The sequence below is a fragment of the Carettochelys insculpta genome, chromosome 1 (genome assembly GCF_033958435.1).
Source record: "Carettochelys insculpta isolate YL-2023 chromosome 1, ASM3395843v1, whole genome shotgun sequence".
NCBI classification, from domain to species: Eukaryota; Metazoa; Chordata; order Testudines; family Carettochelyidae; genus Carettochelys; species Carettochelys insculpta.
In genome coordinates this window covers 281,626,473-281,649,561 of record NC_134137.1, presented here as the reverse complement: position 1 = coordinate 281,649,561, position 23,089 = coordinate 281,626,473, and the positions used below count along the sequence as shown (strand labels likewise).

At 48.4% G+C, this 23,089-nt stretch overlaps 3 protein-coding genes across 11 annotated transcripts in view; all 3 read right to left on the bottom strand.

Annotated features, from left to right (window-relative positions):
- MIEF1 (mitochondrial elongation factor 1) overlaps positions 1-23,089 on the bottom strand; it is a 62,864-nt gene that overhangs the window by 13,932 nt on the left and 25,843 nt on the right. The window contains exons 1-2 of one of the 3 annotated variants that reach the window (XM_075009420.1): positions 14,377-14,483; positions 69-267 (exon numbers count right to left, since the gene is read on the bottom strand). The exons of 1 other annotated variant lie outside the window; for it this stretch is intronic. The gene's annotated coding sequence lies outside the window, so the exon portion shown is untranslated. Of the gene's footprint in view, positions 1-68; positions 268-14,376; positions 14,484-23,089 lie in introns of those variants that run through there. One more of the 3 variants, XM_075009429.1, reaches the window with a different exon arrangement.
- MIURF (mitochondrial elongation factor 1 upstream open reading frame) lies at positions 15-14,490 on the bottom strand. Of its 2 annotated transcripts, none has more exons than XM_075009461.1 (2): positions 14,377-14,490; positions 15-267 (listed from the first exon to the last, which is right to left on the bottom strand). In XM_075009461.1, the coding sequence occupies exons 1-2, from the start codon at positions 14,438-14,440 to the stop codon at positions 29-31; spliced, it is 303 nt and encodes a 100-aa protein (XP_074865562.1). In that variant the 5' UTR covers positions 14,441-14,490; the 3' UTR covers positions 15-28. The 2 variants fall into 2 exon arrangements, with proteins under 2 accessions (XP_074865562.1, XP_074865572.1); XM_075009471.1 differs by lacking the exon at positions 14,377-14,490 and adding an exon at positions 801-921.
- Positions 19,505-23,089, bottom strand: part of MGAT3 (beta-1,4-mannosyl-glycoprotein 4-beta-N-acetylglucosaminyltransferase) — a 29,477-nt gene continuing 25,892 nt past the window's right edge. For all 6 annotated transcript variants that reach the window (XM_075009372.1, XM_075009389.1, XM_075009363.1 and 3 more), the window contains one exon: positions 19,505-23,044. In XM_075009372.1, coding sequence (XP_074865473.1) covers positions 21,538-23,043 — 1,506 coding nt within the window. In that variant the 5' untranslated portion in view covers position 23,044 and the 3' untranslated portion in view covers positions 19,505-21,537. The remainder of the gene's footprint in view (positions 23,045-23,089) is intronic.

Genomic DNA, 23,089 nt, shown 5'->3' with positions numbered 1-23,089 from the left:
GGAGAAAAGAGGGAAGCAGGGTAAAACTCTAAACCAGCCCTCCCAGTTTATTGTGCAGGAAAGCTTGCCCCTTCTCCAGTTGTCTCTCCTTATCTTCAAGCCGCTCCAAATGCTGGTTCTTGCGGAACTCACGCCGGATTGAAGCGAAGTAAAAGTCACGGTCAGTGTACCGTAGGCCACGGCCCTGGCGCAGCAGAGTGCGATAGAGAGACAGCACTGCCTCACGGGACCACGCTGCCATGAGGGACAGATGCAGGTGAAGACAAACTAAAGAAAATGGATGAGTGAAAGTCAACATTTGCTTCCCAGGTGCATTTTGCTGCTTCCTTCCTGGAAGTCCAGCTCCCTTACTTTCTTCACAAGCTGTTAGAAAAGGTGAACCCCCTGGGGGATTGATTTCCACGCAGGAAAAGGGAAACATCTTAGTGAAAAGGAAAAGACCTGTACCAGGGGCCGGAGAACAGCCTCACCCTATCTGCCAGCAAAACAGAGAGAGACAATAATACTAAACAAAGACACTGTAACTCGCCCCTCCGAAACACACGAGCACTACACTAATCCCACTCCCTGGATCAGCTACAACAGTGCCTGCCTCCGCCCGGGCATCCCCCGTCAGGAAGGCAGCTGCTGGGGCGGGGGACTCCTCGCGGGCGGAGCCCGGGCAGGCTGAAGTAGGGCCTGGGGAGCACCGCAGGGCGGGAACCCTTTGGGCGGAGGAGGATCGGGCCGGGCTCACTGCGGGGCGTTTGGAGGGGGTTGGGCCGGCTCGGCACCCCGGACCCCGCTCCCCTCACACTCACCCGTGAAGCGGGGGCTTGTGCTCGGTCCCTCTCGGACACCTGGTCCCGCTTCTGAGTGTCAGCACCACCCGCCTCCCGGCACCGCTTCTCCGGGGTCACCCGGCAACATGGCCGCTTTGCTTCCGGGGCGCGACCCCGGGCGGCCAACCAGCGAGAGCGCGCGGGAGGGCCAACTTCCGCTCGCCGCGGCAGGTTGTTCAGGGCTGCGCGCGGCAGCGCTGTACAGACCGCGAGCGGGGATAGTGTGGCACCCAGCAGCCCTGACCCGTCCGGAGTGACGTATCACGTCAGCGGCGCGCGGGCAGGATGCTGCAGCAGGGTCCTGCGGCTGCTGCACGCCCGGCGGGGCGGGTTGCGCTTTCGCCTGTCGGCCGAGGTCTGAGGAGCTGGAACCCTTTTCATCCGTGTTGGTCTCTCTCTGCCTCAGACAGCGCCGGGCTGCGCGTCTCCCGGCCGTGTAGCTCGCCCTGTAGGCGCCGTCCTTGCTGCATTCCCACCCCCTTCTTCTTAGCTATTCACGGGCAGGTTGAACCACTGTCCCCCGGCAACATCCCTAATCTGGCACGATTTTAGTTAGCCGGAGGACTGCTTTTCATGGGTGTGGCCAGGTTTCCAGTGGTCCCATAAAGTTTGTTTGCAGCCACCAGTCCTGGGTCTCAGAGTTCTGTGACGTTCTTTAGCTGTAATTTACCCCTACGTGTCTGCTGGGAGCCCAGTAATCAGTGGGAGTGTTGGTAATGCTGCCAGACAATGTTGACTTCCCGTGTTCCAGCAAATTCATCCAGCACCAGTCAGGTCCCAAGGGTGCTAGATTAGAGAGGTTCACCCTGTAGCGGTTTCCTCCTCTGTAGTCAAATTTCAGAGGAGCAGCCATGTTGGCCTGCTTCAGCAAAAAGAACCAGGGGCCACGTGGCACCTAAAACTGTTGGTGTTTAATTATGGTGTGAGGTTTTGTGAGTTGCAGCTCACTTCCTCAGATTCATGAAGTGAAAGAAACAAATGTTAGGGATGCAGAAAGAGGAGAGGTACACAGTGCTAATTCAGTCAGGCTGGATGTGGCCCATTTCCAACAGTGATAAAAAGGTGAGATACCTCAAGGGGAAGATTATTTATTATAATGGGAGAAACATTATCAGTCTTTGTCAGAGGCTGGGAATGGCTCTGTTCAGACAAAAAGTTCCTGATGTGGGTAATCTCTGAGACCAACAGACTCATTAATTACCCTAAGGTCAAATCAGATGCCCAGTGCCCACCTAATTACAATTGATTAGCAAATTCTGAAGATTCATATCATTTAGAATTTGGTGTTTGTTTAGTGTAGTTGGGGTGCTGCATTGGGGTGCATTAAATTTGCACCTGGATTTATGTTTTAATCCTCTGATGCTTTGCAATTAAGGAAAGGATGTTTGTTGCTTTGGTTAGGTTGCAGCAGAAGTTCAACCTTTTTTTTTTTTTTGGGTATGTTGATTAAGGCAGTTTTGTTCTTAAATTACTCTTGGGAAAGTCCCAGTGTGTGCAATACTTGCTTTCACAAATGCAGATGAAGGGTTGCTGTCAAATCTCATTCTAGCTTATGTTGAAGTGCCTTCTGCTCTAAAAAGTGACTTTGTACAAATTATCGGAGGGGTAGCCGTGTTAGTCTGGATCTGTAACAGCAACAAAGGGTTCTGTGGCACCTTATAGACTAACAGAAAAGTTTTGAGCATGAGCTTTCATGAGCACAGACTCACTTCATCAGATGCTGGTCTTGGAAATCTGCAGGGCCAGGTATAAATAAGCCAGAGCAAGGGTGGGGTTAACAAGGTTAGCTCAGTCAGCAAGGGTGAGGCTTACTACCAGCAGTTGATCTGGAGGTGTGAACACCAAGGGAGGGGAAGCTGCTTCTGTATTTAGCCAGATATTCACAGTCTTTGTTTAAGCCAGAGCTGAGGGCATCGAATTTGCAGATGAATTGTAGCTCAGCAATTTCTCTTTGGAGTCTGGTCCTGAAATTTCTTTGCTGTAGGATAGCTACTTTTAAGTCTGCTACTGTGTGACCTGGACACCACGGTGCTAATACACGATGGCCACATCAATGCCACCCTGTACCGTAAACCTACTGACTGCTACGCCTACCTTCATGCCTCCAGCTTCCATCCCAGACACACCACACGATCCATTGTCTACAGCCAAGCACTAAGATATAACCGCATTTGCTCCAACCCCTCCGACAGAGACAAACACCTACAGGATCTCTACCAAGCATTCTTGAAACTGCAATACCCACCTGAGGAAGTGAAAAAACAGATCAACAGAGCCAGACGTGTGCCACGAAGCCCCTTACTACAGCACAAGCCCAAGAGAGAAACCAACAGAACGCCACTAGCCATCACCTACAGTCCTCAGCTAAAACCTCTACAGTGCATCATCAGGGATTTACAACCCATCCTGGACAACGATCCCCCACTTCCACAGGCCTTGGGAGGCAGACCAGTCCTTGCCCACAGACAACCTGCCAACCTGAAGCAAATCCTAACCAGCAACTATACTCCGCACCACAGTCACTCTAACTCAGTGACCCATCCGTGCAACAAACCTCGTTGCCAGCTCTGCCCACATATCTACACCAGCAACACCATTACAGGACCTAACCAGATCAGCCACACCATCGTGGGTTCATTCAGCTGCCCATCTACCAATATAATTTATGCCATCATGTGCCAGCAATGCCCCTCTGCTATATACATCGGACAAACTGGACAGTCTCTACGTAAAAGAATAAACACACACAAATCAGATATCAGAAATGGCAATATACAAAAACCTGTAGGAGAGCACTTCAATCTCCCAGGCCACACAGTAGCAGACTTAAAAGTAGCTATCCTACAGCAAAGAAATTTCAGGACCAGACTCCAAAGAGAAATTTCTGAGCTACAATTCATCTGCAAATTCGATGCCCTCAGCTCAGGCTTAAACAAAGACTGTGAATGTCTGGCTAAATACAGAAGCAGCTTCCCCTCCCTTGGTGTTCACACCTCCAGATCAACTGCTGGTAGTAAGCTTCACCTTTGCTGACTGAGCTAACCTTGTTATCCCCAGCCTTGCTCTGGCTTATTTATACCTGGCCCTGCAGATTTCCAAGACTAGCATCTGATGAAGTGAGTCTGTGCTCACGAAAGCTCATGCTCAAAACTTTTCTGTTAGTCTATAAGGTGCCACAGGACCCTTTGTTGCTGTTTGTACAAATTGTGTAAGATGGTTCCATTTGTATTCTCTCTGTTTGGATCCAATTATAAATATATGCTCAATTGACAACCAAAAATTGTTTTTAAATTGTCTTTGCCCACCCTTCTCTACCGCCCTGATTTTGAAATAAGAAAGCCTGAAAGATTATTTGCTTCCTTTGTTTTAAAAATTGTTCTTGCGTTTTTTAAAGCTTAAAAATACCGATAACATTAAGTCAGGGTTGGGAGAGTGTTTGTTTGAATGGATGATCTCTGGGAGTTCTCACATATGCTTACTGTGAATTCTCAAACCTTAGCTGAAAGTTCATTCTTATAAAATAATCCTTTCAGCCAAATAATTTTTTAGACATTAGAGTTAAATATGTGTAATTTTAAACAGCCTGACTTCAAACCATTCTCCTTCTCAGCCTATCTTTTGTAATGTCAGAACTTCTTTAGTTCTCCAGTTACCTACAACTCAGTCTACATTAGAGAAATTTTGCAAGCCATTGCTAACACTGTTCAGCACTACGACTACGTCTACGCTAGGGGACAACTTCAAAATGGCCATGCTAATGGCCAAATCAGAGAATACTAATGAGGCACTGAAATGAATATTCAGCGCCTCATTAGCATGCTACTGGCTGCAGCACTTCGGAAGTGCTGCATTTTGCTCGCATGCACCTCTTCTACGTGGGGGTCCTTTTAGAAAGGGCCCCGCACACTTCAAAATCCCCTTCTTCCTATTTGGTTATAGGAAAAAGGGGATTTTGAAGTGTGTGGGGTCCTTTCAAAAAGGATCCTGTGTAGACGAGCCGCATGTGATCGAAAGCGGCACTTTCAAAATGCCATGGCCACCATTATGCTAATGAGGTGCTGCATATTCATTGCAGCGCCTCATTAGCACCCCCTTCTCGAAGGGGGGGGCTAGTGTAGACATAGCCTTAATAAGCGCCATGTGGATTAGACCCACTCATCAAAGGAGAGCCACAATTTACAGTTCTCTATAGTTCTGTCTAGAAACATAGTTCCATTTAAGCCTTCCTGTTGAACAAAACACTCAATTTAACGTTATTCTTGAAATGTGTCTAGGGTATTCCTATACTTTACATACACAAGTATCAATACAGACAATATGGCTTCACTGAACAGTAACCCTATATTGGCTACTCCAAAATGTTGCTCTAGTGTCAATGAAGCCCAGAGAACATGATCCAAAAGGCTTTTTGTGTCTCTCACCCTTCTGAAAGGAGAACACTTACTACCCTTGTACAGTTGGGGAAGGAAAAGTGAAACAAAAAAATTAGCAACAGTCTTTTCCATCTCTCCAAACTAATGCAAATACTATTGCCAATGATAGTTTCTAAGTCTGTTATTAATTTCTACAGCCCTCCATGTATACAAAATTCGCATCCAAACATTTGAGCTGCAATCTGTAAAAATGAGCCACGGATTTAAATTTCTCCCTTTGTTCAATGTGCTGTTTTCCAATCCATACCATTGACCAAACCAACCATAATCTAGTTAGCTTTTTTTGTCAAAGAGATTTTAAACATCTCGACCATTTGTTAAAAAAAAACTTAATTCCCTTTCATTAACAAACTTCTCACTAAACCGTGCCTTTGTAAAACAAACAAACCAGGATACATTTGAGGAACCCAGGCTCATTGATTATTCCCTTCATCTCTTTAAATGGTAGTGTAAGTTTATATTTCGGTGCATTTTTTCAGTGGTTCCTAATGTTCAAGCGAACGTGTATGGGCCCACATAAATAAACCCCTTACAAGTGTTTTTAATTTTAAACAGATGAGAAATCCCATTGCTGTTTATCACAGCACTAAAGAACAATGATGGCATTAAAGCACATGCTTACAGTTAGGCATGTTTCTGAGCGCCAGAGATAGTATTAACTTACGTGCTTTTAAGCATGTATGTAAGACCTTGATTCAGCAAACTGAGTGGGACCTACTATGTACATCACTGCCCTCTACTGAATGTAGGTCTGGTCAAGTAAGTGAGAGTGTTTTCACGGGCTACGTCTACACTACAGTGGTCTGTCGACAGACGTTACTATTGGAAGAGATCTTCCAGCAAAACTTCTGTCGACAGATCGCTTCCATGCACAAAAGCAGATTGAAAGAGCAATCTGCTCTGTCAACAGAGAACGGCCAGAGTGCCCAGCCGCTCTCTTGACAGATCGACCAACCTGAAGCTCAACAAACAGGGCTGCCCGGTGAACTGGAATCCCTGTCTGTTGACAGAGGGCCCCCTGAGCATCTACATGGCATTTCTGTGGACAGAAACTATCTACAAAGGTGTTCTTCCTCGTCACAGAGGAACAGAATGCTGTCAGAGGATGTGCCAAGTTTTGTTGACAGACTGTCGACAAAATGCATTTGGTGCGTAGACACTCTGTGAGTTTTGTCAACAAAACCCTCTTGTGTAGACACAGCCTCTGTGTTTTGAGCCCCTTTATCAACTGGATCACCGTGGAGCTGAGTCCTGAAAAGGTTGCTCATGGAAAGTCTCCTCTAGCACACAAGATAGAGGCCTGTGCTTTTAGAGCATGGGTTCCCAAACTGCGGGAGGATGTGAAGAAATTCTAGGGGGGACACGAGGCAACTCAGCCTCCCCCCTTTCAGTGCCCCCCACCCCAAGAAAGAGCACGCTCTCAACCATGGACTCAATTGGTTAACTACCAATTGAGTCCTCCTTCCTTCAGCATGCAGGGGCGCTGTGAGCAGCCCCTGCCGTTTTACGTGGGTGACCCTGCAGCCACTATAAAAAGGAGGTGGCTGTGAAGAGCCACATGGAGTGCCTTCCCGCAAATGTGAGTGAGTGAGTGAGTCAGCGTGGGTTGGGGGAAGGGGAGGGGACGGAGGAGAAGAGAGGAGGATGAGGGGCTGGGGGTGCCTGGCTTGGGGAGAGGGGAGAGGAGGGGCTCTGGCAGCTGGACCATGGATCTGGCAGGCAGGCGGGTGGCCTGAGCGGTGGGTGGGGCTCTGGCAGCTCAAGCGCAGCAGGGGAGCTCTGACTTGGCTGGCTGGCTGGTGGAGCTCTAGCTCGGGCGGCTGGCCCTGGTAGTGGGCAGCCCGTGGCTCAGGCAGGCAGGTGGCCCACGGCTCATGGGGCATGGGCGGGGCTTCCAGCTTGGGCAGCTGGCCAGGGCTCGGGCAGCTGTGCTGCAGCTTGTGGGGCTCTGGCAGCTCGGGCCTGCAGCTGGGAGGGCTCGGGTGGCACGCACGTGGCTCGGGTGCCTGGCTGGGGCTCATCATCCTTGATGTTAAAATGCAGCAGCGTCCTTCACATTAAATTCATCTTGTTTCTACTGATATTAAATTACATTTTTATTAAATTGTTGGGCCAAGAACATCTATTAGTGCTCATTTTTGTTTTAAAATAACACTTTTATCAATTTTTGGTGTTTATTTTAAAGTATGAATTGAATTTTTTGTTAAAAGGGGGATGGATGATGGTAAAGAGGTCGGGGGCATGAGGGTTTCTCAAGCATCAAAAATGGGGCGTGATGCTGAAAAGTTTGGGAACCCCTGTGTTAGAGGGAGCAGGTCTTGAGTTGTATTTTAGGAATTGTTCAAGATCTTGTCTCTCAATATAGCAGTAAACATATAATTAAAAATGAGTCATAAATAATTCACCTAATGTTCTTAAAGTCCTAGAACATAAAATGGCATAAGTTTATAATGAAATACCTTATAACAAAGATAATAAAAAATATAGCTTCTGATTCAATCGCACCTAATCCATCAGTTACGCTAAATTTCCATTAGCCTAAAATTGTATTGTACATTTGTCTCTTTTTCTTTTCCCCTTTTAAGGTTGGAAGGTTCCTGGATCTCATGACGATCATATACTTTGACAGTGCTTTTCTTCTAGAAAAAAAAGGTACTGCAACTCAAGCCCCAAACTGCCCCTCCCCTGCAGCCGCAAACCACCCCAGGTTTAATCACCCCCTCCACAGCCCAAAACTGCCCCCTCCCATCCCCAGGCTTAGCCCCCCCCCACAGCCCAAACCGCTCCCAGGGAGGGAGCTGGAGGAGTGAGCAGCGGGAGCTCCTTAAAGAGACACTTTTGGCTCTGAGGTGCCCAGCCGCCTTTTAAAAATGGCAGCACTGGAAAAGAAAAAAACCAACAACGCTTGCATTAGTGACAGAAGCACCTTCATTATGGTGCTACAGTTGTGTGCTACACAGTCCAGCCTGCTGTAGCACCACAGCTGTGGCACCATAGCTCAGAGCATCATGAGATCTTGCCAGAGTGCATGTATGTAACAGACCAGGGAGCTCGGAAGGGATAGAGACTTGCAAGGTCACAGAATATTAAGGCTGGAAGAGACCCCAGGACGTCATCTAATCCAATCCCCTGCTCAAAGCAGGCCCAACCCCAACTAAATCATTCCAGCCAGGGCTTTATCAAGCCTTGCCTTAAAAACTTCTAAGGGTGGAGGTTTCACCACCTCCTTAGGTAATCCATTCCAGTGCTTTACCACCCTCCTAGTGCAGTACTTGTCTGAAAGAGAATTTGATTATTAAAGCTCAGGCTCTTCTCTTTTGGCTAGGTATCAGTCATCAATGGTATTAATTGTAAAAGTAGTTGCCAGACTATGCCAAGCCAAGTCAAATTCTCTTTGAGACAAGTACTGTTGTTTTTGCAAAACGTGAAATCAGACATTTACATTTATTTTTCACCCTGTTTGGAGGAGCAACTCTATCTCCATCAGAAGAGCAATAGAAGACATTGTGCCTGTTTGTAGAGAGGACACAAATAAGAGGGGCGCTGATGGAGATATACAGAATGATGATTGGTATAAAGAGGGTACAATTATGTGCTCATATAGTAATGCTCTCACAACAAGGAGCCCTGTATTGAAACTGGAATGTACCCTGCTAAAAGGGACTGCAGTTTTACAAATGGCATAATTTTCTTATTTGATTCTAGTTAATGTCTTTATAAATGATTCAAGTAATGGCACTGTGTGTACATATAAGCTTATGGGCAACACTAACCTGGGAGGGGTTGCAAGCATTTGGGTGGATAGGATTAGCATTCAAAATGATTTTAACAAACTGGAGAATGGTCTGGAGTAAATAAGATTAAAATCACCAAGGACAAATTCAAAATACTATCCTGAGGAAAGAACACTCAGGCACACAAATGAGAAAAGGCATGACACCAGAAAAGGATCCGGAGGTCATGGGGGACCAAAACTAAGTATGAATCAATTATGTAATACTGTTGCAAAAATTATTAGAGAACAATAGAGCCATAATTTATTTCCTCAAGTGTGTGCATGTTGTATATATACACACCACTGCTCATAAAATACATGGAAGGTAAGTTTTTAATCTGAGAGAAGTTATGCACTTCATTAAAGAAATTTTACATACTTGTCTGAATAACTGAAATAATGGATCATCTCTTTTAACACCTGACCTGTCTGTTTTTCAGCACACCATGGATTTTTTTTTTTTTTTACAAAAACTAGAGCGTTAAGGACAACTATAGAAAAGTCGTCAAAGCATATTCAGTCCAGCACAGAGTAGTTCTCTAGATTTCTATCTGTCATCGAAATCCAAAGCCCCTTTCTCAGGCAGGCAGTATATTTCCAAATATGGAGGCTAGAATCTTGAATACAGTTATGTAAGTGATCAATCTGACAACCACATAATATCTTTGTTTTAGCTTCTGAGTTCCATGCGATTAGCCATGAAGTAATTGAGCCAGATTCTCTGCTGCTATAATGGACACCACTTTGTTGAAATCAGTGGAGCAGTGCCCATTTACACCACTGAGAATTCATCCCTTGTGTCTATAACATATGTAGATAGCTGAGAAGCACATACTGTGTCTGTAACTCTCCATGTAAATGATCAGATATTCAAATAAACTAGTGAAATCCTTACTTGCTTTTTCACAGTAATCACACATGGCTCAAATCTGCAAGGTAGCAAGTCCTTTTGCCCTGATCCACCAAATCATTGAAACCCATGCCTAATTTTAAACATCTGGTTGGTCCCACTGATCCACCTCCACTCTCAATCCTCAGAACTTGTTAAGTAGAAGAGCTCCACTTGCCCATCTAATGGCATTGTCAGAGGGCAGGATAGAACCTTATGATTAAGGCCTAACTTGTAAAGCTTTCCAAGGCCTTTGATCAGACGCTGACCCCCCACCATAACCAGCTAAACTGTTTGCTACCCTCAAGCATAAGAAATTAATGACATTTGCTCTTGAGAATGTTCTTAATGCTTGAAAATAGACCTGAAATTGAGGGAAATTCATATACTCAAATTTATGATGGAGGAAGATCAGGAATAGATAAGTAATATATTTAAGGTAACAAATGATCAAAAAGAGAAGTAAGACAAAAAATGCACAATATTGAGTAATACTCTGTACCTTCAACAGCAAGGAAGGGTCTTGTGGCACTTTATAGACTAACAGAAAAGTTTTGAGTGTGAGCTTTCGTGAGCACAGACTCACTTCATCAGATGCTGGTCTTGGAAATCTGCAGACCCAGGAAAAATAAGCCAGAGCAAGGTTAGTTGCTGGTTAGGATAACTATACACCGCACCACAGTCTCTCTAACTCAGGGACCCATCCATGCAACAAACCTCGTTGCCAGCTCTGCCCACATATCTACACCAGCAACACCATTACAGGACCTAACCAGATCAGCTACACCATCGTGGGTTCATTCAGCTGCACATTCACCAATATAATTTATGCCATCATGTGCCAGCAATGCCCCTCTGCTATATACATTGGACAAACTGGACAGTCTGTACGTAAAAGAATGAACGCACACAAATCAGATATCAGAAATGGCAATATACAAAAACCCGTAGGAGAGCACTTCAATCTCCCGGGCCACACAGTAGCAGACTTAAAAGTAGCTATCCTACAGCAAAGAAATTTCAGGACCAGACTCCAAAGAGAAATTTCTGAGCTACAATTCATCTGCAAATTCAACCCCCTCAGCTCGGGCTTAAACAAAGACTGCGAATGGCTGGCTAAATACAGAAGCAGCTTCCCCTCCCTTGGTTTCACACCTCCAGATCAACTGCTGGTAGTAAGCCTCACCCTTGCTGACTGAGCTAACCTTGTTATCCCCAGCCTTGCTCTGGCTTATTTATATCTGGCCCTGCAGATTTCCAAGACCAGCATCTGATGAAGTGAGTCTGTGCTCACGAAAGCTCACGCTCAAAACTTTTCTGTTAGTCTATAAGGTGCCACAGGACCCTTTGTTGCTGTTACAGATCCAGACTAACACGGCCACCCCTCCGATACTTGACACTCTGTACCTTCGTAGCACTTTTCCATCTATGGGTACATTAAATGACATTACAAAGTTGGTGGCCTTTTAGAGATTCATTAGTATCTTTTGTTCATTTATGTTGTTTAAATTGCCTGTGGAGGTTATGGAATCTCCAGCACCAGAGATATTTAAGAGCAGGTTAGATAGACATCTATCAGGTATGGTCCACACCACGCTTGGTCCTGCCATGAGGGCAGGGAACTGGATTGGATGACCTCTCGAGGTCCCTTCTAGTGGTCTGTGATTCTGCTTCTAAATCAAAGAAACAACTATGAAAATGCCAGATTGTACATCGGCAACCTTGTATTCCTGTCTATATTATCATCCTCATCTTTCCCTTCCTCATCTCTGTTTTGTGCTATACGCACACTATACCATCTATTCTATTCAGATTGTAAAATCTTTGAGGTAGAGCTATTCTGGAGGAGACCTGTCCCAGATATATGCACAGATCAGGGAAAGATTTATGCCCTTTCCAGCTGAGTTTTAAGGACTGAAAAACAAGAAGTCCTGTGGCACCTTACAGACAAACAGATATTTTGGAGCATAAGTTTTCGTGGGCAAAGATGAAGTGGGGCTTTGCCCATGAAAGCTTATGCTCCAAAATATCTGTTAGCCTATAAGGTGCCTCAGGACTTCTTGTTGTTTTTGAAGATACAGACTAACTCGGCTGCCCTTCTGATACTTAAGGACTGAAGAATTTGCCAGATGTCACCAGAACCACAACCCTTCACAAGGCCCAGCCAGTAGGCAAGCCCATTCCAGCGCACCCTGTCCTTCACAAGGGAAGGAGAACTTGGTGCTACACAACTTCTCCAGGATTGCTTGGATTACTGTACTGGACAGGCATCCCCTGCCTCAGATAACTTGGAGTGGGGAATTTGGACCAGGCTCCCTTTGCAAGGACTGTAGAGGCTGTCACCTGTCCCTTTGGAATGAGGATGCCCTTTCCCAGGATCACATTACTTTGTTCAGTCATTGAGCATCTGGAACCTTTCTAGTCTTTAGCCTCTGAAGTTCTCATTTGAATATTAGCTACTGCCAAGATCTGCATATGTACAAGCTCTGTCTGGGTTCTCATCATAGGCCTCTGGATCTTATGTGGTGGCCTTTCTCCTCATCCTACCTTAGCCCCTGCCTCTGTCATCATCAGCAATAGCCGGGTATGCACCTGACACTCTGCACAATCCATTTTTCGGGTTAGCTGATTTGGCCGGTGGGCTGCTGGATTCCAATGGCCATCTGTAAACACTGTGTTTCTACTTGTATCACCCAACAATTCCTGTAGGGTCTGATAAGGGTCAGCATTGCAGTAGTGCCAGCCATAGAGCTTTTTACAAACAAAACAAAGCATGAAGCCAGACGCGCTGGAAATTGTGATTGGCCTCAAAATCATGAGACTTTTAAAGATTATATTGTGGGGTTTTATTTGTCTTTTGATTTCTGAATTCTCCCTGTCCACTGTACACATGTGTATGTGGTCCACACTCCCTAGTGTATTAGAGAAGGTGCTTGACCCTGGCTGCAGGGGATCTTGGTGCCATATCTGCCCATCCCTTGTCCAGCAATTAATTCTGCCCCTAACCTCCAAATCAATCCTGTCCCCTCAGTACACACAGCAGTTTAAAGACTACCAAAATAATTTCTTAGGTGATGAACTTTCATGGAACAGACCCACTTCTTCAGATCAGGTCTACCACCTCATCAGATTTGCCCACCTGTACAACAACTGCATCCACTCAGCCCCACCCCCACCTCCACCTCCTCTCTTCCATTGGTATCCATAAAACTATAGAATGCTAGGACTGGAAGGGACCTTGAGAGGTCATTGAGTCCAGCCCTCTGCCCTCATGGCAGGACCAAGTACTGTCTAGACTATCCCTGATAGACATTTATCTAACCTATTCTTAAATATCTCCAGAGATGGAGATTTCACAACCTCCGTAGGCAATTTATTCCAGTGTTTGACCACCCTGACAGTTAGGAACTTTTTCCTAATGTCCAGCCTAAACTTCCCTTGCTGTTTCTTGTTCTATCCTCAGAGGCCAAGAAGAAAAAGTTTTCTCCCTCCTCCTTATGACACCCTTTTAGGTACCTGAAAACTGCTATCATGTCCCCCCTCAATCTTCTTTTTTCCAAACTAAACAAGCGCAATTCTTTCAGCCTTTCTTCATAGGTCATGTTCTCTAGACCATTGATAATTCTTGTTGCTCCTTTCTGGACCCTTTCCAATTTCTACACATCTTTCTTGAAATGCGGCACCCAGATTTGGACACAATACTCCAGGTGAGGCCTAACCAGCACAGAGTAGAGCTAAAGAATGACTTCTCGTGTCTTGTTCACAACACACCTGTTAATGCATCCCAGAATCATGTTTGCTTTTTTTGCAACAGCATCACGCTTTTGACTCATATTTAACTTGTGGTCCACTATAACCCCTAGAGCCCTTTCTGCCATACTCCTTCCTAGACAGTCGCTTCCCATTCTGTATGTGTGAAACTGAATCATCAGTCTCTTCAGCCGCACCTCCAGGAAGTCTCCACCCCTACTCTCCCAGGCCTGGGGCAGGGGCACCCGCAGCAGAGTCCCCTTCACCTGCTGCCAGAGTCGGGTGAGAGGAGCATTCAGAGTTCTTCATCCCCTCTGCCCTCTTCCAAGCGGGGCTGTGGCGGGGAGGGGCGGCTGAGGAGCTGGAAGAGGAAGGGACAGCCTTACTCCAAGTGGCTGAGCCCTGATTGCATTTCGTCCTCTCCTGGGACAAGGGAGTCAGGTGGCTGAGGGAAGTGGGAGAAAGGTTTGGCTGCTGTATCCCAGGAGCTTGGAAGGTGGCGCTGACAGACCATGAGAAGGGTACTCCCCCAGCACAGCTGAAATCCTCTCCTTTCCAGCCTGGTCCCTGCCCTGGCTCAAAGCCAGTCGCTCACAGCAAATGCAAGTCAGCAACACTGCCTTAGGGTGGATCGGCTCCCTGCTTAATAGGTTACGCCTGGGGGAATGCTGCACCACGGCACAAGGCGGAAATTTTGCAGAAACTAACCTGCATGCAGCATTTCCTTCCCCTGACATAAATGAGCTGCAGGACTTGGCAGAGCCCGGCTCATACATGGAAGACACTGCAGGAAGAAAGGGGTGGGAGCTCCAGGGTTGCTGTCCGCTGCAGTTCCCAACAGGCCATGAGAGAAGGAGTGGGTGGTATACAGGAAACTCCATGCAACGAAACAGGAACTGGGTTGTTCCAGGGAGGTTCGTTAATTTTCTCCTCCTGGGGAATTTGTGGGTGTATATGGTTACAGACATACTTGCCGACAGGCATTTTGAAATAAATGACCAAAATTATTGAAACTGGCATGATTATTTGATGTTATTTAAATGTTATCTTGACCAGTAAAATTTGCAGAACTTTAAAATCCTGTGCATGGAATTTTTATTTTTCTGGTGCAGAATGCACCATGAAGACCTTTGGATAACCAGCACATTGGGGGCTGTGTGTCTGTGCTATGGAGTGGGGTGGCTGCCCTGCATGCATTACCACTGCTATTTACTGGTTGGACTACATGAGCCCTATTTTACCTGTATAGCAGTCCCACAACTGGATGAGCTAGAGAAGCCACTCTTCCAGGTAGGGGCTATCCCAGGGTGAGCAGGAGTTGGGGACCCACTCCCCTAGGTGAAGGCAATATCCACACCTACCCTTTAACAGCAGTCTTCTCTAGCGGCTGCAAGGCCTGATTAAGGTAGGAGGAGACCTATCCTTGAGATATTTATTGTACCTTGGGCTGTCAACACGACGTTCATTGTTTAAAAAGCCACTGCTAGCCCCCCAATGCTATTATAGATGTGACAGAAATCCTGGCCCATGATTACCAGAAAATACTCATGTGATTATGCCTCCACCTCGCTAGTGTCAAGAGCAACGTATCACACTTCCTCAGCAGGAAACACTTCCTCAGCACAGCCACTCCTTTCAGTTCCCCAGTAGAATATTTTGTTTCTTCATTCAAATATTGTGGTGTTAAAAGCCCCTCCCCCACTTTGCCATGGTGCCTGGTTATTGCAAGAGACGGGCCGAAACTGGTGACAGCAACCTCTTTTCCTGTGGGGTTCTGACTGTGGGCTGAAATAAAGACAGGCACAGGCACCATCTGGTTTCCTTTCACACTTTGTAATTTTTTTTATTATTATTATTATTATTTATATCATCTCCTTTTTAAGCATCCCTTTAAGGGTGAAATGAAATCCAACCATTTACAGAGAAAATGATTTCAGAATGTACATTTGATTCATCCTTACAAAAAAATTAACTATTACCGGTGCTTATAAATTACAGGGGTTTGTTCTGGTTTTGGCAAATCCACTCATTCCTTTGCCAAAAGAGGGCACTGCGAGTCAATACCCTGGGGAGCATCTGTCCCCTGGGAATGCCAGTGCATTGCTCCACAGAGGACACTGCTTGGCCATTCCTGCAGAAATGAACCTGGACAGTGGTTTGGCGTTTGCCAGGTATTCCTCCTCTCCATACCATTGGGTGCAGTGCTGATGTGCCCAGTGTTCACTTATGGCATTAGACCCTCTTCTCGACATTTTGGGTTAAAACCCCTCCTGTTTCTTCCAAGTTTAAACTCCTATTATTTTCACATTAAGGGAGAGCTCCTTCAACTTCTCCGAGATTGAAGGGGTGGATTTTTTATAAATTCCGAATGCACAGAGAGGGATTAGGGGTCCCTTCCCTTTCTCCCCCACCCCCCCCAAATTTTAGAGGTCTGCAAAGTCAGTATGACCTTTCCTTCACCAATTGCCTTCCTAACCAGTGTTTACTAACAGGACCAGGAATTATCAGCTCCAGGGTCCTCACAGTGCAGATCTGTAGCAGCCATGAAAGTCTATGAAGAAAGCGGGTGACAAAGGGATGCTAGCTAGGTGGGGTTGTTGCTGGGTATAAGATAAAGCTAGGGTCTCAGGGGGCTATCCAGCTTGAGGATAACTAGGAAAAATGGTACTCAGCTCCTCCAGCCTTGCCCCATTAACAGGATGAGTCAGAACTTCTTCAGTTGCCTGCCCTCAGTGTACAAATGATGTACTGTGTCAAGTCCTTCAGTTGGCAGCAAAGAGGAATTTTAGGGACTAATCAACTCGTGGGAGCATGGTGCTCTTTCCTTCAGCAGGGGCAGTAAGAAGGGAACTGTGATGTTTGCCCTTTCAGAATAAACAGAGCCATAAAAACCATCCCCTCCTTTGTACCCTGTCCCCCGAGGGTCAGCATATTCAGTCTGGCTCAAAGTATCGTCACCAGCTCCACTGAGGGGCCGGGGGAGGCGTCCTCAACTCAGTCTTTCCAGTGAGAGGGATCCACAAGCTCCAACACCATGTCCTCAGCCTTGCTTATACAGAATGTGGAAAGAGCACGCCTCTCAGGACATAATGTCGGGAAATGGTGGGACCCTTTTGCAGCTACAAAGGAGGAGTGACATTAATACAACTGTCTGAAATAGGTGCCCAGCACAGTGTAAGCCCCAGAAACTGGATAGGGTGCCAAGTCTATGATTCAAATTACAGAGGAGGAGGAAGGATTAAAGGTGAAAAAGACACAAACAAGTGAAGCAGCTGCTGTCTGAAAAAAGACAAAGGAGGAAGTGAGCTGTACTACTGCTTCTCAGTTGTTGGTTTCCAGCCCTTCCCCCTTGTCATCAACCACCCCCCAATGTGCACTACAGCTTTGGGTTTTTAAGCTTTCCCTTCTAAACATGACTGCAGCACCCTCAGTGCTAGGTCAAGACCTAATCAAAGAAGCCAGGCTGCTCACACCAAGTGCAAATGAGGGCTCTGAACCAATCTCTTATCCTCACACCCATCTCTCTCCCTCCCTATTAATGTTTTGCTAGTTCACAAAAAGCTGCATCCACCACATAGCCTGCCAGGGAGAGAGGAAGTGGAAGATGATAAACACAGAAGCGGTCGAGCTCCTCTAACCTCGGTCAACCGGTGCAAGTTAAATACAACAAACATAAAGTGATTTGCCTTTCAAAAAGTTTCAAAAAATTTTTCATACAATGAGTAAATCAGAACACATTTTTCCTGGAAAGTCCCGCAGTGCAGAAGCCTGTTTCAAGTTTAATTGCTAACCAGCTTGGGGGCAGACAGAGAGAGTCAGTCAAGGACCAAGAGCCTAAGGAGCTCAATTATTATCCGGTGGCAATAGCAATGGTATCTGTTCCTCACACCTGAGACAGGGGGAAGGCAGAGGCTGCTAACAAGAAGAGGGAAAGGAAAGTGAGAGAAAAGGGAAGGAGTAACTACGGGAGGAAAGGGGAGCTAGCAGGCTGCGTCTGTGCTGGATCACACCTCGCTACTGCAGTGATGGGTGCAGTAGAAATTCACAACAGGCAACTGCAAAACCCCAGGCGCAGCAAGCGTGCCCTGCCACGCACACCCCAGAGGGCCCATGGAGCCGCAGAGGGAAGGGGACAACGGGGGCAAAGGTGCTGTGCCATTGGAGGGGGTACAGTACGGTGGCTGTATTGTGGCTGCTTGGCTCCACACAGCTTGCTAGCCAGGCAGATTGCTGGTTTTAACCAGAATCCACCCCTGACTCCTGGCTAAGACTGTGCTGCAAGGAAAGGTCCCAAGTTCTAGCTGTGTGGTGCCTGTCATTAAAGTGTCTGAGCATCTCCCAGCATTTGGGAGTTTGCATACAAAGATACACAGTGTGTTTCTCCCGCCTCTGCACCGCAGGGACTGGACTGTGGGTTGTTTGGTTGTTATCCTGGAAAGGCTGAATCAAAGCAGAATGGCTGAGGGCAGGTTCTGAGCTCTCATCTCAACCACCTGCTGGGTCCCTCTGACTCTCTCTGAGTATCTTGCATCAGACCCTTCTGCATTGTGTTCTCCTGTTGCCGCCACTCAGGACAGTAGCTGTGCCCAGCTTTTGCTGTACCCACTGCTGCTAACTCCTTTCCACTGACATATGCCCCGCCCCTCCTTTCGCAATCACCCACCGCTTTTCGTAAGGCACCAGGGTTCCTTCATCAGATCCATGAATCCTCTGTGGCAGATTGGTCTGTAGACCCCAATCTGTGAGATCCCACACCTTTGCCTGCAACATGCCCCCTTCACACCCCAGCTGATGGGTCACGCACATGAAGCACAGCAACAGCCTTCTCCCATGACAGAGGGTGGAAACGTCCCCTTCTCCCATTCCATGTCCCAGCCATCATTGACGTTATGGGGCAAAGCGTAGGGGGCGCTGGCAGCAGTTGTGAATAAAATGAAGAGATGCTTAGCCTCTTTTGAGCAAGAGTGGTGGGACTAGGAGCGAGAGAAGCCTAAACGTGACATGGATCCATCGACAACAAAGGGCTCCGATCTCGGCGCTTTGTGTAGTTCTGTCTCCATTGGACTTCGGACCCGCAGCCCCTTGACAAAGGAATTCACTTTGCTCAACGTGCTGGGGACTTAGGGTACATCTACACTGCCTGGTAGATCGACCCAGTCAGGGTCAAGCTTCCAGGGTTCAGTTTTGCATGCCTAGTGAGGATGTGCGAAATCGAACTCTCAGGAGTTGACAAGGAGCCCCTGTGCTCCTCAATATTGCGAGGGGTACGGGAGGTCGATGGGAGAAACTCTCCCATCGACCTCCCTCAGTGAGGATGGCCAGGTAAGTCGATCACAGATAAGTCAATTCCAGACACGCAATTGTCATAGCTGGGATTGCGTATCCACAATCGACTTAAGGGCTAGTGTAGACCTGGCCTTAGCTACCCGGGTGGAGAACCTTAGAAATATTTATAGATCAGGAGGCAGCCATGGCTGTAGAACTGGGCTCTGGGACCTGTCGCTTCCCCCCGGAACAGATAGAAGAGAAAGCATAGAGAGCGAGAGGAGAGCAGCAGAAATGGGAATCCATGCTAGAAAACCACAGTCAGGGGGATTTAAAGTCCCATTGGTAAAGAAAGCCCCCTCTGTGTGGCACAGCTGGCCGGGCTGGCATGGGATCATTCCTTATAACAGCAGTTCCCAATTTTATTTGGCCACAGAACTCTTTTAAACTCCACAGAATTTTACAGAACCCCATTCCCAGGTTCTATCCCCCCAGCCCCAAATCCACCCCCCCATCTCCAAGCTTTACCCCCATCCCACAAACCTGCCCCCCCGCATCTCCAGGATTAACCTGCCCCAGTCCCAAACCCACCCCGTGGACTAACCCATCTGTGGCGCTGGCTGGGAAGCGTACAGCAGGTGGCCACGTGCGCCCAGTGGAAGCAAGGCTGGTGTGGAGGTGTTCCCCTGGCAGGGGTGAGCCAGGTCACTCCCCCCCGGAGGGGTGCGGCTGCTTGGGTAGCAGGGCGAATGAGGGGCTCTCTGAGGCTCCCTGCCCTGCTGCCACTGAAATAATGGAACTAAACTCAGTTGGTTTAACAACTGGGTCCCTCCTGCTGCTCTGCCGGCTGTTAAACCAATTAAATTTAGTTCTACTGTTTCAGCGGCGGCAGGGCAGGGAGACACGGAGGAGTCAGCAGCTGTTGTAATGGAATTTTCTCACGGGATCCTTATTTTCACTGGGCGGAACCCCAGGGTTCCACAGAACACCATTGGGGAAAACACTGGTCTTAAAGGGAATATTTATTTCTATCCACCATGTTTATTAAAAACAAGGGGGATGGGGAATCACATTTCCCTCATGGCTCTTGAGCATCCTGCCTCAGCTGGAAGAAGAATAGAGGCTCACACTGTACTTCACCCTGCGACTTGCTACTAACTGGGCACCATACACACTGCAGAGCCATTTGCTCCAACTGGGGCAGGTGTGAAGGGGACTGTTGTCCCAAAAAACCAAGGTATCCTGGGAAAGACGCAAACCCTCTCTCTTAATGAAAGCCCACTGCAGGGACAGAGAGCTCAGCTCTTTTGCGGGCTCTGTTTTGGCTCTTACATCCAGATCTGTCACTTCCCCTCCTCATGGCAGGACTCTCCCCGCAGTCCAGACGAAGGGGCTGGATCGCACATCCTCCCAGCCACGAGGCGGGCACGCTCCAGGAGTTGCAGTCCTGCGTGCAGTTACCCTGACAAACTGTCCCTAGCATGGTGCTGGGCCTAGATACAGTCCACATCCCTTTGGGCCCAACAGCCAGGCTGAGCTCTAAGGGGGTTGGGATTTCCCCTTCCCCTCCCTTTCACTCCAAGAAGACTAACCAGCATTTGTATTTTATTGTTATGGTGGGGAGGGAGCTGCAGCAACACCTCCCTAGGTTGTCCCCATTCTTACCCTCCAGCCAGAGCTAGTTCTCCACTGCCCCATTTATGGAGCACGGGGGCTCAGAGCCTACGAACACCCCCTAAACCCAGCTGGCTAAACATCCTTAACCCCTAAGTACACAGCAGAGCTTCCGAATCCTTCCACGCTCCCCCCCCTCTCAAACACATACACACCTACCCCAACCAGGCACATTCCCACTCATGCACACACTAGTGAACACTACACACAACCCCTGCCGCTTGTTCCCCTGAAGAAAGCAGGATACCAGGACCCAGCCTGAGGCTCTGTGGACAGAGCTAAGGTGTGGGATCCAGTGACACCAAAGTGGGGTCGAGAAGGAGTACAAGCACTTGTGTCCCACCCCACTTCCCTTATCTGCAAGCTCCAGGATCAGCAGCACATGACGCAATGAGCGGAGCCCTGGAGAGATGCCCAGGGCGGCTGGTGGTGGGAGAAGGCTATATTTTAAAGACTACCCAGGTAAAAAAAAAATAGATGGATATAGAGACGCTTTTGCACACGTGCACACAAACTCACATGAACACGCGTGAGACACGCATCCACTCACATGCACGTGACCATACATTCGCCTGCCCCCTCATGCACAAGTTCAGACTGACGTGTATGCAAACCTGTCCAACGGGGATGGGGGGGAGCAGCTGCTCCCTCCACCCTCCTTTGTGTAGGAAAAACCTGCCCCTAGATAACCGAGGGGATGTGCCAGTGTCTTTTTGCCTCTTGCAGGGCCAGCTCCCATTTCTGCTCCTTCCCTCTGGCCCTCGTTAGTGTGACCGGGAATCCCACGCCTAGTCTCACGCCTGGAAGGGCAGAGAACGCAGGGAGACTACATACCTTGGCTGGAAACAAAAAAGAAAAAGGAAAATAAAAGACACTCCTCTCTTCCCCTTTGCTTTACAGCTCCCATTTCCTGTGCAAGCCCCGCTCCCCTCACCCAGCCCCCTCTGCCTTCCGGTAGGGATTCTCTAGCAGGTAGTGGAACCGCTGGTAGTTCGTTAGTAGGTACTTTGGGGCATACATTTGTTCCTTGGGGTCGGCGGGGGGATACTCCTGGGTGGTGCCGTCGAACCAGCCACCAGTCCGGATGAGCTCCCGGATGTAGTTGAGGTCCCGCTTGTCCTCGTAGTCGCCCCAGCGGGGGAAGTCCCCGTTTTGGGCTGACACCAGTTTGAAGTAGATCCCCTCCGGAGTGAAGCACCAGGAGCAGTGCCAGCCAGCAAAATGGAGCGGGCTGCCCAGTGACCACTGCACCAGGATATGGCCCGTGCTGTTCTCATACTGTCGGAAGCCAGGCATGGTGTAGTACTCTCTGCGGCGCAGGCGGATCCCGTCTGTGGCATAGACGGCGCGCAACATCCCCACGGTGCAGCCAGAAACCACCTCCAGGGTGCCAGGCTGCTTCCAGAAGAAGCCATAGAGGGATTTGCGCATATGGAAGGCGAAAGGCTCCGTCCAGCCGTCGTAGAGCTTGAGGAAGAGCACGCCATCACGGGCCGGGATCTCATCCGCGTCGTCGATGATGAAGACGTCATCTGGGCGCAGGTTGCGTATACGGGAGGTGCCGTCCCTTGTCAGGAAAGTGCGCAAGTAGTCGTCGGCGATCCAGCCGTCCTGGCGCCCACCAGGGGGAAAGTGGTCAAGGAAGACGTAGAGCACCTTGTGGCGGATGTAGTCAAAGGAGCCATTGAGGAGCATCTCGCGGAACTTGAGTGGGCGTGGCTCCCCGTAGGCTGTGAAGTTTGACTCGCAGACCACGAAGGCATCTACGACATCCCCCAGCTCATGGAAACGGGCATCTAGGAGGTCAAACTCATGGTTAATGTTGATGGCGTTGATGACCCGCCGGGGTACTTCACGTGGCACCAGTCGCTCCTTGGTGGGCAGGTTTGAGTACTGAACCACAGTGGGCACCCCGCAGCTGGGGCCATGCCAGCCAGGCAGGCACACGCACTCCACCCACTTCCGCCGCTTGGTCCCGCTGGTGCTCAGTGGCTTACGGGCTGGGCGCCCCGAAGCAGCGCCATCTTCTCTCTCATCCAGCCGGCCTGCTGGGGGCTTCTCCAACATCCTCGTGCCTGGCTTGAAGCAGACGCCGCCCGCTTTGGTACGGACAAAATATTCTGTCGTGTCTTCCTGCAGTACGAACTCCACTTTGTGCAGCTCCTCGCTGGCCCCGCTAGGCGGCAGGGGCTGCAGCAATGGGGAGTGGGAGTACAGCGGCGTGCGGAGGAACTCCAGCCCGCCTGGCTCGGGGCTGACCTGCGGGGTGACAGGTGCATTGTTCCAGAAGAAGCTGTAGACCAGGTTGGGGCTAAGGGAAGCTAGTTCCCGGGGGAAGGTGACATAAGAGAGGGCTTTGAGGAAGTGCAGGAAGGAGATGAGGCAGAGACCAGCCATGCACAGAGTCAGAAAGAGCTTGTGGCGTCTCATCTTCATCCTGAGGAAAAGCCAAGAGAGAGAAGTAATGTTCAGTTACAAGTTG